Source organism: Rhea pennata, chromosome 2, assembly GCF_028389875.1.
Source record: "Rhea pennata isolate bPtePen1 chromosome 2, bPtePen1.pri, whole genome shotgun sequence".
In the NCBI taxonomy this organism is placed as follows: Eukaryota; Metazoa; Chordata; class Aves; order Rheiformes; family Rheidae; genus Rhea; species Rhea pennata.
The window spans coordinates 422,490-437,502 of NC_084664.1; the positions used below are offsets into that span (position 1 = coordinate 422,490).

Here is a 15,013-nt window from a genome sequence, read left to right on the forward strand (position 1 = left end):
GTCTGCAAACAATACTAAGCCAGCAGAGAGGGGGTTGATATGCCAAATAAAGCTCTGATTCACAAATGCCTCAATAAACTTGAGGACTGTGAAGAGAAATCCCATGAAGTTCAATAGAGACATACAGATTTCTGCATCTGGTGCAGAATGACTCTTATGCAACGATCCAGGCTGGGAAGCAAGTTGGTTGTGCAGCAGCCCACCTGAAAAGGGTCTCAGAGGATGCCAGGTCAGATAGAAGCCCACAGTGAGTGTTCCTCGTGAATAAGGCAGACTGTATGCTGGGTAACGTTAGGAGCATGGCCAACAGATCGAGGGAAAGTGTTATGCCTCTCTATTCAACACTGGTGAGGCTGCACCATTTTGCAACTCTCTTGTTCAAGAGCGATGTTGAAAAACTGGAGAGCCATCCAACAGATGACTACCCAGTAGCCAGAAGGTTGATTTACAAGGCAATGCTGAGGAGCTGGGTTTCCCTAGTCTGGTAAAGAGGAGGCAAAGGGGCAATCTAATAGCAGCCTTCAGCTACTTGAAGGACAATTAAAAAGATGTGGTCTAGCCCTTCGCAGCAATTGCAGATAATCTAACAAATGACATGATCCACACATCACGTATTTGGACAGGCACCAAGTTCTGCAAAATCTTCTGGGAGGAAACAAAGCAGAAGAAAGACTGTCCGGCAAGTTTTGTGTATTGGAGGAAGAAAAGCAAAATATAAACAGCAGACTTCAACAAGACAGATGTTACTGAACTCCATAGGTAAGATCTGTTGGAGGCAAGTCTACACGAAAAAGAGATTACAGAAAGCTGGCAGTTCCTCAAAGCGATGATGCTAATGGCACAAGCAGAGATTATCCCAGTGAAAAGGACTAATAAGTGGGGGTAGAGACCAATTTGGCTAAAACACAGAAGCTCCTTATTGGTCTCAAACAACAAAAGCATGCATGTGGAAAGTGGAAATTAGGTCAGATTAATCAGGATAAATATAGAAGTGGCATTAGCAGCACAAACTAAATTCAAAACAGTTACACAAAGAATGTGAGGCAACTAGCAATAAATAGCAAAGATGAGAAGTAATTCTCATATACACTAGTAATAAAAGTAAAAACATGAAAAAGGTTGGTCTGCTATTCAATGGACAGGAAAAGCAACTGAGAGAACACAGAGAATAAAGTGTTCTAAGCTTTTTTTTGCATCAGTCCTCACTATAAACCACGAACAGGTGGCTAGCACAATAAATAGCAGCCAGTGTTTAAGTTTTTAGCAGAAAAATGCTACGTTAAATTTCAATGAATTTGATCCTGTAATACTTAACTGTCTGAAGCAATCTCAGAACAGCTCAAGGAAATCTCTGAGAGCTCATGGATGATGGGAAGTTAATAATACTGAAAATGGCAAAAGTACTGTCTACTTTTAAAAATGAAAAAATAGAGAAGCTAAGAACTCTGAGATCAATCACTAATTTAAAAAGTTTTTTAAAATCTGCACAGATAACAACAAACTAAGTTCCTAGAAGACGATGCAAGATTTATTAAGAACAAATTATGTCTAATCAATTTCAGTTCCTTCTTCAATATGGTAGCACACCTTCAGGACAGTGGAGAAGCAGATGTTACATGTTAAGCAAAGCTTCTGACACTGTTTCATATCATACTTTCAACATTCCAAATAAATCTTATTATATTTTCAATTTTTTCAGTTAATTTCTGACATTTTCATATAATATTTTCAAAATCATATTTTCAAACAATAAAGTTATTATAGGCTGAGCACAATACTGATTAGATAACCATACTGAGAATATTCATCAAACATGGCCATAAATTTTCAAAAAAAAAAAAAATCTCCTTTGATTGGGAAAGGCTTCTTCTAGGCTAAGCTCTTTTCAATGGTCATATTAACAAGCCAGACGTGTATTCGTATACTTATTAAATTTGCAGATGCCATGAAACTAAGAGGAAATGCAAGGATTAGAATCCTAAATGGCTTTGTCAAACAGGAGAAACTATCTAAAAGGATTGAATTCCAAAGGGACAATCATAAGGGTCTACACATAGGCAAGATTAATCAGTTGCACAAGAACAGGACAGAAAGCAATTGATTAGTCAGCAATTCTTCATAAAAGGATCTGGGGTTTAAAGCAGATCATAAGCCAACAGGAATGCACAGTACGAACATTTCTGAGAAAAGGTACCCACCGTGTTGAATCGTATGAACAGAGATAAATCTATGCAAGAAGTCCTGCCCTGTGATCTTCCCTGCATTGGTATAGTCTTGGCTGGAGTGTTGGATCCGGCTTTGAGTACCACACTTCAAGAGGGACGTGATCAACTGGAGAGTGTTAAGAGGATCATGAAGGTGAACAGAGACCAGAAAATGTGATGTACAAGGAAAGACCTGAAGTGAAGACTAAAGAGAAGATTCCATAATACCTTTCAAATACAGAAGAAGTTGTTGCAAAGAGAAAGGGAACAATCTGTTTTCCTTGGTTTTGATGACTGGCTAAAATTGGGAGCAAAAAGGATTCAGGTTTGACATCAGGAAAGACTCTCTAAGGAAGAGCATAGTTAAACACTGGAACAGATTTCCTGGGGAGGCTTTAGGTACACTGTCACTGACAGTCTTTTAAAAACTGCTTGAACAAACATTTGTCACGAACAATAGACTTCTTGATTCTGGGCAGAAAGACAGCATAAGCGATCTCTCATTGCCTTCCTTGTCATATTTTTTCTATAATTCTACAATGTTATTCCTCACCTAAGTTCAGATTCTATGGTTTTCTGGATTCTGCCAACTTCATCTTCAGGAACACAACTGGCCATGACATCTTGCCATCTGTGGCCTCCACAATTCTTTTCTTCTTTTGGTTCTCTTCCTAGCTCTCTACTGCTGCTTTCACCAGCCTCAAAAAGACTGTCCTCACCCTTCACAGTTTCTGCTATGGTTTGTAGGTGTCTCACATGGCTCTGTCCATAGCACCTTCTTTTCTCCCTTCATGCTTCTTCTGGCTAGCTTTATTTGCTGATTCAAAATCATCTCTCAACTCTATGCTGATGATTCATAGTTCTGCCTTTCTATTCCTGGACTGCCTTCTGTCCAAAATGAAATCTCAGCTTATTTCTCCCTCCCAGACTTTCAAGTGTGTAACCACAAGCTCAAGCTACATATGACAAAAAGAGAATTATTTATTTATTATCTTACTAATCTCAGCTTTGTCCTCTCTTCCCTCAAGCCCTCATTGCTCAATGATTGTGGATATCACTTACATCCTGCCTGTGTGTCAAGGACACATTTCAGGCACTGCTACCTTGAACAGAAGGTTCATGGTCCTAACTCTCCTGGTCTCTGCAAATCCTGATTTGCAAATTTTTTGTATACAAATTTTGAGGATGTCCCTAAGCCCTACCAGAGCTGTAAGAGTTGCAATCTCTGATACATGGCCTTTCCTACCTACCCACATAGTCAAAGACCATAGGCTTCCATTCTACACCAATTACAACAGCATCCTCCCCCCACCAAAAATTTTGTCTAGAACAAACAAAATCTTGCCTCAACAATATTTAGTCAGAATGTTGCTGCTAAAATTATTTCCCTAACCTCTCTTTTCTTAAGGAGGTCAGCCCTCTCTTGAATCCCTTCTCTGGGTCCTCCTCTTCTGTCACACCAAATGCAAGCTGTTCATCTTAACCTTCCCAAACTACTCATATACTAACAACTAGCTTTCCCTCACTACAGAAATGGTGCCTCTTCTCCCTCCCAAACCATGACAGCAATCTCCATTTCCCAGTTGTTAAATTTCCAGTAAACACTGCACTATTTTCTCTCATTTGTACTTCATCTTTGAAAAGCACTTTCTGTAAACAACCTGAATCTGCTTTATTATCCTCTTTCAAATTGCTCCTTAAAGCTCTACTGTGCCTCTGTACTCACCAGAAACATCAAAACCATCTCCAGGTAGACAACTGCCACATTAAGCCAGTGTCCATGATGCACCATGCTGTCCCACTCTTTGTGGTCTGCGTTTTCACAGCATCTACTATAGGAGAAACTTAATGGTGAGACTATAATGAAAAAACAGTAACAAAAGAAGTAGAATCACACCTAATTGATCCCAAACAAAAGTATCCTCATGCCTTCAGCCTTGCAGCACAGAATAGTGCTCTGCGGGAGAACACCAACCATGACTACTCACTTGGGGAATTCCCAGCTAGGAATCTGTTCATTCACAGATTCACACTCCATTCACCACCATTCACTCATCTAGAGATGATGAAAAGATGTACATCACTAGAGGCTTATCTAAAAAGTTAAACCCCTCTTAATTAAGCACAGGTTGCACTGCTGGGCCAAATATTAAAAGCAGCCCCGAAAAACAACAGCAGGACGCAAGTGAGCAAATAAGCACGCTACAGGGAACAAGTGTCAGGATCTAACAATCCACATTACCTATTGCAGCAACTCAGATACGAGATAGATATGAGAAGAAAAACCTGAAATGAATGGCTCCCAGCCCTCCAGGTCTACAGCATTTACAAGACTAGAATTTCAGATACAGCAGTCAGCAACCAGTTAGTTAACAACTTAGGTGCAGTGCTCTCAAAGACTGAGTAGATTTCATCACCCCACAGATTACATGTAAAGAACAAGCTATCAAACATAACCTAGGGCAAAAGCTTCTGGAATGAGTCACACAAGCCAGAAGCTGCAATGCTGAGATGCAGTCTCATGGTAGAGCACCATTCAGGTCAGATGCAAACATCCTGGAGATTCCCCAGCCACGCACTGTGCAATAGAAAGGACAATATCTACTCACCTATTTTCCAATGACCTCTGCATGCTCCCTGTTATGAATTTCATATATTGCTTTACCAGCTATGTGGGTCTCCACACATGCCCTTGGATCCAGGATTTCAGGATCACAGATTCCACTGCACCACTGGGAGCCAGGTGGTTTCTCTACAACCGTTCTCCTGCCACCATTCTCATCTCTGCTAAGACACCCAATGCATACCATGCCCTTTGCACGCTGCCCAGCTCCCTGCTGCACAAGATATTTGCTTCCCAGCAGAAGAAGTGGGAACTTTTATTTGTGAATGAGAAATCAAAGCACAACCTGGCTTTCATTCAGTAAGCAACCTTATGACGGCAGGACGAATGGACCCTTTTTTTCAGAACCCTGTGTCCTGTATTCAGGTTTTACACTGATGCCACAGCTTTTCCTCAGTGTGGCAATAACTGCACAGAGGAAAGTGACCCAGCTATCTATTTTCTAGGAATGTATATGAATTTGAAACAGCAGGGTTCTGACAGGTTGGTTGAAACTGGACGATCTGTTTGAAAGTTACTGGGGTAGAAGGAGCAAGCAAATGCAGAAACACAAGGCTTTATCACGCAAACCTCACTTCAGTAGGATAGCATGCTAAACTTATGTCAGTTTTTAGCCTTTCCACCTTGGAAGACTCTTCGCCTATCACACTTCAGAAAATCTACGCGAACGTGCAAACCCTTAGCTTCAGTGTTACAGTGATGCCTGGAGCATTGCATGAAAAGGGCAGAAGGAAATCAAAAAACACTATTTTCATGCAGGACACTACGCAAAAATAGAACACACATGCAGTTTGCTCATTCTATGCAGCTGCTACAGGGAAGGCTGTGACTTGCAGAAAGACTTGGAGGAAGATTTAAAAAAAAATGGATGCCAAGGTAGGACGATCAGACTAAAAGCACTACTGCCCAGCAAGGCACAGAATAGGAAGCACAAAGGTACGAATTAGGTGCCAGTCAAGGCTAAAAGCTGCATCCATGGGCAAGTTACTTGGGCAGGTCTTGCATCTCTCAATTTCTCATGGCTAGGCTTACGTTCCAGTCTTTCAGCCTGATGCTTCTTCCTTTGAAACTCACTGCCCACACCCATCTTACATTCATTGCCGACTAAGAGAGAAGATGGCAAGTGTAGCTCCAGCTTGCACTGACAGTCAAATGGCTGCTACCCTACTGCCTAAGGGCAGCAAGAACATCCAACCTTCTCCAGTGTCTGCTTCTGATGAGGGATCTATTTCATGTCAGCCAACCCATCTGGATACAAAGTTGAAGGTCCAGAGTAGACAACATTTAAATCAAGTTTGGCTGCCCATATGAACCAAAAGTTCTATCATCAACTTTGACTAGTCAGCTTGGATTCACAAATGCATTTATTTCTCATCTTGACAAAACTTCACATAAGCTGAGAGTCCAGAAACCGTCCAAGACTCCAGAGGGCTCTACACATATGACAGAAAATAGATATACTCTGCCAAGAACTCCAGAAAACCTTTTGAATGGAGATGACAAGATCAACTATTCACACTATCAATTTCCAAAGATAAACTGCACTTGAATTTTTCTTACTGGGTCCTCATCAGACAATTCTCCAGCTACCCTAGCATGAGCAAAGAAGAAATCTACCAGCAAGGGTCATGGCCAAAACTAGGGCCCCCTCCTGCACTAAATGCAGAGGTAGCTGTCAGAGGTAGGATCATCGTAGCCTTTCTTATTCAGACAAAGACCCAGAGAGCTGCCTGTTAGCTAGACTTTAGTACTTAGAGGGCCAGTCAGGGTGTAGAATTGTGTCCAAACAATCAAAATATTATGTGTAATTAAACTGTGAAACTCCTTGCTGGCAGAAATTGTTAAAACTAAGAGTTTAAGCTGGTTCAAGGAAGACTTAACGAGTTGGGCAAGAGAAGTCCACCAAGGATTAATAAACACGCAGAAACCATACTAGCTCAGGAAGGCCCTGTTTTGCAAATCACTTAAGCCTGGCAAAATGCATGGAGAAAACATCCTGTAGATGGACACTGTTATACTTTCTCCAGACATTCATTTTTTGCTGCTGTCATGGTCAGGACACTGAATAAATAGACTTTTGCTGCAAACCAGCTGACTCCCGCGTGTTTAAAATCAACAGAATTTAGGTCCATTTTGCCTTCAAATCCATCCCTGACTACACACTTTTATCTCCTCCCTTATGTCAGCACTGGCATTCATGCAATCACATCATGAGCCCAAGGGGGAACTGAAAATTGAACCAATCGAAACAAAACAAAAAGCTTTGTTTCTAATGCAGCAATTCCCTGATCCAGCTGACCATGCAGCAATATAAATGCTAGTGCTGGCAAAGGAAGCGGAGGCAAGGAACAGACAGGTAAGAAAATTCATACTGCCCCTTCTATCAGTAAACCACACTTGTGTTGGATTAAAGAAAGTAATTGTAAAATTGCAGCTACAGAAATATTCTCTGCTGTTCTCACATAGGCCATATCTCAATCTCATTCTTTCTCTGCAGCATACTTCCATGTCCTATCTTTTTCTCTTTATCCACACTGTCAAAATTCTTGATCATCAGCACCAGAAACCTTTTTTTCTGTCACTATGACACCTGTAACTTCTTCCTACTCAGTCATCAGCTATTAAGATCATCCTCCAGTCTTGCTGCTATAGTTTCATCTCTCCCAACTCCTGTCTATCAGAGCATCAAACAATTTCTTTTTCTGATTTTCCAGCTCTTCCACAAGACCTTGATTTTGAGTTTTATGCTCTGCGAGGTAAGTGTCATATCTCCCATCTGTGCATAGCATCTGCCAAATGCAACTCCAGATGATTGGGGCCACAGTACGAAATTTCATAAAAATAGTGCATGTATGCAAAGTGTGCTACAGCACCTAATGTGCCACAGTGCCCTCTGACCCCTTCTTCCTCAGGCTGCTTCTGCTCTGCCTGGCATTGCTGCAGGACGAGGTTCTCCCCTTGCACCAGAACCTGCTCCCCGTTTTCTCTCAATTGAGCTCTTTCTGCTCATGCTACTCAAGGCAGAAATCCCTTCTGCAAGAGGCTGAGCAGCTGCAGTCCTGCTGATTTCTCTGCCAGTCAAGGACATTCAGTACATTAGAGGATCTAGGACCTTTCTTTGCTAGCATACAAGGTAGCACAAACAGCACTCCAAAGCAACCTTAGGAGTCTCCCTGGTGCTTGTGTCTTTGCTCTAAAACTCCAGTACCTCCCACATGCACAGAAAAAAAACATACAATCAGAATGGTTTCTTGATCTTTCCCTTTCTGCGGTCTTTTGAGCTCCTCTGCACTTAGTTTCCAGCAAAGCACAAGACTATGGTGACAGAGCAGTCCTGACCTGACCAGACAAACAAAAGTGCCAATACTTCAAAAGCTAAGCACTGCCTAGGACACCCAGCTCCAGCCTGGGGAGTGGAGGTGTACTGACTTCCCTAACATGAACTGCTCTTATAGGATATACTGAGCAAAGTTCTTTCCACTCACCCTCTGCCTCTTCTGCCATTCCTTGTGGTTTCCAAAGTGTTGGGAATTTACAGGCACACATAAACAGAACAATTCTTCAGAGGTCATGGAATTAGCAGGAAAAAAAAAACGCTAACTAAGCAGAACACTTTCCTTCCCCAAGGGTGTAATTTACTTGAGTCTGATTCAGCTGAGCAAGGATATGCTGGTGAACCCTTCACAAAATCTGGCAGAACTAGGGTTCCACAAGAACCAGAGACAGGAAACTACGAGGGATCTAATTAACTTCATTTATATTTTCCTCAGTGAGCTAACTGCACCAAATGGCAATTCTTTCCCAGTATTTTGCTTTGCAAGTCAGAGCATCAGGAACCCATTTTAAAAGACATTAGAAAAGGATTCAGAATGGAGCTGTAAAAATGGTATTGTAACTGAATAAAATGACTGACAAAGCTCAACCAGTTTAGCTGATAAAAAAAGAAGCAGAAAAGTGACTTAATTAATTGGTACAAGTGGCTCTAAAAACACAAATTCCTAGTACCAAAGGACTACTTACTCTTAGGAGGAAAAAAAAATAAAAGAAAGTCTAGGATCTCAGGATCTTAGGGAGTTAAATCAAGAAGCACGTGCTAATTAATAATAGTGAGATGACTAAGAATGAGGAAAAACTATGGAAACTCAGTCTGTAACCCTCTCCCAAAGATATGCCTTAACCAGGCACCTTAGATTTAGCTGACTGGGAAAAAGCTAAAATCCTGGTATGAAAAGGTTCATATAAGGTGATCCAGTACTGAATTCTGGCCTCAAATTCAACAAAACAGCAGACCATTCTGGCCTTAAACTCAGTGAAACAGCTGGAAATTGGAACAATGTAAAGCCAGCATTCAACATTAATTTCCACACAGTACAAGCCAAATGCAGATTCACAGTTAACCTAGTCAACCTGCTATCAGTGGACCATTCTCCAGAGCTTCTTTCACCTTGTGCTTCTATCAGAAATATGAGGCCTTATAGCAGAAAAATGTGGAGGAAAGCTTTTCCAGACAAGCCCCTCTTCGGCAAGACTCGTCTGAAAATGTAAAAAGGAACCAAACCAAGCTTAGAAATGCAATATAGGGGTGTGAAAGGACAATAAAGGGAAAAAAAAAAACTCTCAGTATAACTTTAACTACCCTTATTCAAACAGAAAGATTCTTGCTACTGCTGTCTTGCCACCAAGTCCTCTCACCGTAACTGACAACTCTCTTCAAGTTTTTCCCAAACGACTGAGCCTTTAAGCAAGCTGCAAGACATACACACAAAAACTAACATCAGCAAAAAGTTTTCTAATCATTTCATGCAAGCTCTGTCCAAGGACCTCACCTAATGTCTTCACTGCACTCACCTCCTCCCTCCGAGGCCCTGTCACCTCATGCACCACAACGCCTTTGCACAACCATCTTCCTAGCGCCTCACCAAGACCCTCTTTCCACTGTAGCTCCTCGCACTTCCTCTCTCCATCTTCACGACTCCATCTCTCCTGTTCATCAGTCCACATTGACTCCTGTTACTCTATTCCATTCACAGCCACAGTCTACCTATCCCTTTGCCAGCCTGGCCCACAGGTACTTCTCTGTACCACTCACACCACTCTCTCTGCCTCAAATCTGCGTTTTGGTCACTTCTGAAAATCCACATTTACCAGAAAAGTTTTATAATTACTATTCTAATTGCTAATTTTATTAATATAGTCTTGTCTATATTCTGTTTCAGAGTAAAACAGTTACAGGCCACCCTTATCCCAGGCAGGGGTTGTAGCAACCACAGTATGAAGTTGCACATCATTTTGTTTTATGCATGCATAAAAATCTTCTATAGAACTCCACAGCTTGCAGCAGTCTCTGAAATTCAGCAAACAAGCCTGGGCTGAAGGAAATGCTTTTTGCTAGCCCCCTGAAAATCTGCCCAAATTTGGTGGTTAAAAACTACCGAAAAATCACCCTGTCTTGCCTGTGATTCATCTGGCTCTGGCTACATGCCAAAACCCATACCGTTCTTTAGTCCTGCATGCCCAACAGGCTTTGCTCTTACCACAGCATCTCAAATAAAGCTCGAACTAAAGAGAGGAGAGCAAAATAAAGCACGATTTCCCTCTTCCTCCCACAGTGACAGTCTAACAAAATCTCAGTTTTCAACCCAGAAAAAGCTGCACCGGCTCGTGGCCACAGATTCCTTCTGGACTTCTTGCTGCAGAAAGCTTTGTTCCCTACCAGTGAGTTAGGACTACTCTACAACACTCTACCAAAATACCTGCTCGCTATCTCCACCGTGCTGTCTGCAGGATGAGCCACAAAAACAGTCTTTTTCTATACTATACATCTTCCACTAATGTTTTTTCCCCTCCTACCAGCCAATATGTTCTGAAGGTGCACACCTGCACTGAAGCAATGGCAAGCCACAGCTCGAAGCAGAGGGTAAAACAGCATGGACACTGTGGTGCCATTGCAAAAAAGGAACTGATCTGTGTCTTTTCCCACTGTTAATTTAGCCTCTCACGTGTATCTATTAATATATTGCTTTTAACTGCATGAACAGAGAGCTTCTTTCATCAGGATTACTGTCTAATTCAGTACCTAGCAGGTAAACAGAGTGCAGCAAAGAAGGTAACAATCTGTAGGACTCCTGCTCAATTCATATCAGAAGTTGGAAAGACAGCAAAGATTAAGGCCGGAAAGAGCCTGAAGACAGTTTGGTTGTGTGCTTAAAGCCCCAGAAGACATCTGACTCTCATCCCTGTCACCAGGTCCTGTGTGATCCTGAGCTACACCATGACCACCTACCACTACAGTGGTAACTCTTGATGCCTCTCTTTCTGATTAAACGAAACAGCTGCCGTCTGACTTGAAGCAGCACTGACCATTTACAGTTGCATGTGAAAGAATTTTGTTTTCACACTTCCCTTTCAGCTGTAGAAGAAAATATGCAAAATGTTATAGAAAATCTGTGAAGTTGCTAAGAGACACACCTAAACACCCATGTGCTTATGCATCAGCTTACAAATGTTTACATCTGGAAGGACATTGCTCGGGTAGGCAGAAAAAGGTAAGAATAGAAAGGAAGATGGGGAGGGGCTCACAGCAGCATGAACAACGGAGCGGAGCAGCAAGGGGTTACAATAAATCCCTGCAACGGAGGGAGATGGAGGTTCACATCCAGGGAAGTTGTCAGGGGCAGGGAAGACACACAAAGACCCCGAGGAGGTGGGCTGTACTTTGCCTGCAGAGATGGCACTGTAAGCAACTCCTAAGTCTCAGTTTTCACAGAGCAAGATTTCAGATTGGTAGTTTCCTCTGTCCTATAACATGGGGAATACAAGCAGGATCAGAGACAACATGCTCCTGGCTCCCATTTCCCCAGGTCTTCCACTGCAACCAGCATCAGTAGCACTAGAAGAAGGTGCAGGAATCCAGAGCAGCTGACAGCCTTCCCCCAGCGAGGGTAATCCTGACCTCTCCCACAAGCCGTCAGGAGCCCTAAGGCACAGGGCTAACACTGCTGTCGGCTGTTCCAGCGCCTGGTGCTCCACCTCGCATACAAATCCCATCCCTTCTTCATCTCATTAAATTCTATTTATTCAATGACTTCCTGTGGCAAGAAATCTCACAGAGTGAGATTTCTCACAGAAGAGGAAAGAAAAAAAAAACAAAACTTTTTTTTTGGCTGTACATTTCCCTCCTCCTGATCCTGTTGAGTGTCCTTTGTTCTTGCAGTGCAAGACAGATGGAACATAAATTCTTAAGCTATATCCCTGCAACCATTCAATCTTTTAGACTTCTATTACAGCCTCTCTTATTTTTCTTCTTTCCAAAATAATGAACCCAGAGATTGAGATGGGATGCAGTCATCATGAGAAGAACATCGAGGAAAGAATTCTGGCCCAGATCTCCATCCCACCCACGCAGTATCACATGCCACATGCTGCGGTGGCAGGGTGACATGGCCCCTGCCATCAGACCGATCCGGTGGTGTTCAGCAGGGGCCAGCACACAGCTCCCTGCCCGAATGGACGAGTGGAACCACGGCTCTCCAAAAACGATTCCATGCACCACTGCAGCTGTGCTGATGTTTCTCACACGGGTTAGGAAGACCTGAAGAAGACTCGAACACTGTGCCAAAACCAAGGAGAGACAACACCACCGCAGCAGGGGCACACAACATTCAACATCCCACCAAGCCTAAGCAGAATTTCTTAGGAGGATCAGAGAGCCTCAGGGGCCCCAAAGCTTTTCCCGCTGAAGGGCAAAGCCCTGCTGCAGACACCGCAGCGTTCGACGAGCGGAGGCAGGCGCGGGAGCCGCCGAGGGGGGAACGCAGCGGGCCGCCTCGCCAGCGCACGTCGGTACGGAGCCGTAAATCCTTCTCCCGCCCGGCCCACCTTCTCCGCCGACCGCAGTCTTTCTGCTGCGGCTCCCTGGCCCGAGACTGCAGCTCTCGGCGCGCTGCAGCCGACTCCGGCACCTGATGGATTCGGCCGCGTCCAAGCGCCGACCAGCCCCGGCGGAGGCGAACGGGGCCTGCCCGCCGGCCGACAGCGCGGAGCGCCGCGCGCAGCTGCCGGGCCGGGCCGGGCCGGGCCGCCGGACCGCGCCGCGCCGCGCCGAGCCGAGCCGTGCCGGGCCGGGCTGCCGCCGGACCGCGCCGCGCCGCGCCGAGCCGGGCCGGGCCGGGCCGGGCTGCCGCCGGACCGCGCCGCGCCGCGCCGAGCCGGGCCGGGCTGCCGCCGGACCGCGCCGCGCCGAGCCGAGCCGGGCCGGGCTGCCGCCGGACCGCGCCGCGCCGAGCCGGGCCGGGCTGCCGCCGGACCGCGCCGCGCCGCGCCGAGCCGGGCCGGGCCGGGCCGGGCTGCCGCCGGACCGCGCCGCGCCGAGCCGTGCCGCGCCGAGCCGTGCCGGGCCGGGCCGGGCCGCGGCACAAAGGGCGGCGCGGGCTCACCCTCGATGGAGATGACGTGCTCGCGGATCTGGCTCTGCAGCGCCAGGTCCTCCACGCGCTCGATGAGGTCGTAGATGGCGTAGATGTTGGGGTGCACCGACTCGAAGCGCCCGATCTCGGCGCGGATGGCCGCCGAGTTGGAGAGGCCGAACTGCGGCGGCGGCGGCCCGCCGGGCTGCGGCCCCGAGGGGCCCGGCACCGGCACCGGCCCGCCGGGCGCCGCCAGGCTCTGCTGCTGCGGGCTCTGCCCCGGCCCGCCCTGGAAGTTCATGGCGGCGCGGGCGGCGGCGGCGATCAGCGGCGCGGGGCGGCCGGGAGCCGCTGCATGGCGGCGCTGCCTGGCCCGGCCCGGCCCGGCTCGGCTCGGCTCGGCCGCCCCCGCCGCCGCGCGCCGCCAGCAGCAGAGGCGGCGGCAGCAGCGCGTCACGCGCCGCCCGCCCCGCCCCGCCCGCGTCAGCGCCAGCGCCGCCGGGACCGGCCCGGGGGGCGGCGCGGCCGGGGCCGGGGCCGGGGCCGGGGCCGGGGCCGGGGCCGGGGCCGGGGCCGGGGCCGGCCGGGAGGGGGCGGCGGGGCCGGGGCCGGGCGAGGGCGCTGCGGCCCCGCGAGGCAGCTGCGGCCTGGGGCGGGGCCCGGCACGGCCCCACGCTGCGCCCCGGTTCCTCTGGGCCCCACGTTGTGCCCTGGTCCCACACGGCCCCATGCCGCGCCCACGGTCCTGCCCAGCCCCACACCGTGTCCTGGACCCACACGGCCCCACGCTGTGCCTGCAGCCCCACACCGTGCCCTGGACCCACACGGCCCCACGCTGTGCCTGCAGTCCCACACAGCCCCATGCGGTGTTCATGGCCCCACGCAGCCCCACACTATGCCCACAGCCCCACGCGGCCCCATGCTGTGTTCGTGGCCCCACACGGCCCCATGCCAGTTATTCAGCATGATTGGTCCCAAGAAGTCACGGACTCACAGAATGGCTGCGGTTGGAAGGGACCTCTGGAGATCATCTAGTCCAACCTCCTGCTCCAGCAGGGTCGCCTACAGCATGTTGCACAGGATCACGTCCAGGCAGGTTTTGAGTATCTCCACAGGAGACTCCACAACCTCTCTGGGTAACCTGTTTGAGGTCGCTTGAGGAACTTTACTAGCAACTTTTCCACCACCTCTTCCAGCACGAATCGTGTTGGTGATGCTTTCTCCTGGCATCTCCCATACAGCTCTCGCATGGCTCTGTGAGAAGAGCTGAACTGTGACAGCCACCTCATGAGGATGGCTGGGGATGTGGAGAGGTCATAGAGGTTGGGGGGCCAGACACGATGCAGCAAGTGAGGGGCCGTGTAAACCGAAGCCACGGGCTGGCCACAGCAACGCAGGTTCTTACAGCGCGGCAGTGTCCATAATGTATTCATATCTGGCATTGCTTTGGATGAAAGACAGTAAAATACACCATAGTTTCGCACAATTGCTAAAAGCAACCTAAAAAGGGCAATAAGGAAAATTAAATCCCTACAATGGTGTTTTCATTATACTGAAAACAGCATTAGTGCCTGCAGCCTGGCCTTGTGAAAGCACAAGCGTGAGCTGACCCTGCTCATCAGCGAAGCAAGGGAGGTTAATAGAAACCAGACAGCATCTTCCCAAAGGCTGAGAAATGAAGAAAATAGGATCATAGACTATGGTTTATGATTATTATTAAATGAAATTTAATATGATTAAAATGTTTGTTAAAATGAAACATCATTATGATTATTATTAAA

General features: G+C 47.0%; 1 protein-coding gene across 3 annotated transcripts in view; it reads right to left on the bottom strand.

Moving 5' to 3' along the window:
• The window catches only part of AGAP3 (ArfGAP with GTPase domain, ankyrin repeat and PH domain 3), a 164,554-nt gene extending 150,950 nt beyond the window's left edge, over positions 1-13,604 (bottom strand). For all 3 annotated transcript variants that reach the window (XM_062568600.1, XM_062568602.1, XM_062568601.1), the window contains exon 1: positions 13,263-13,604. In XM_062568600.1, coding sequence (XP_062424584.1) covers positions 13,263-13,533 — 271 coding nt within the window. In that variant the 5' untranslated portion in view covers positions 13,534-13,604. The remainder of the gene's footprint in view (positions 1-13,262) is intronic.
• Between the last annotated feature and the right edge of the window lie 1,409 nt (positions 13,605-15,013).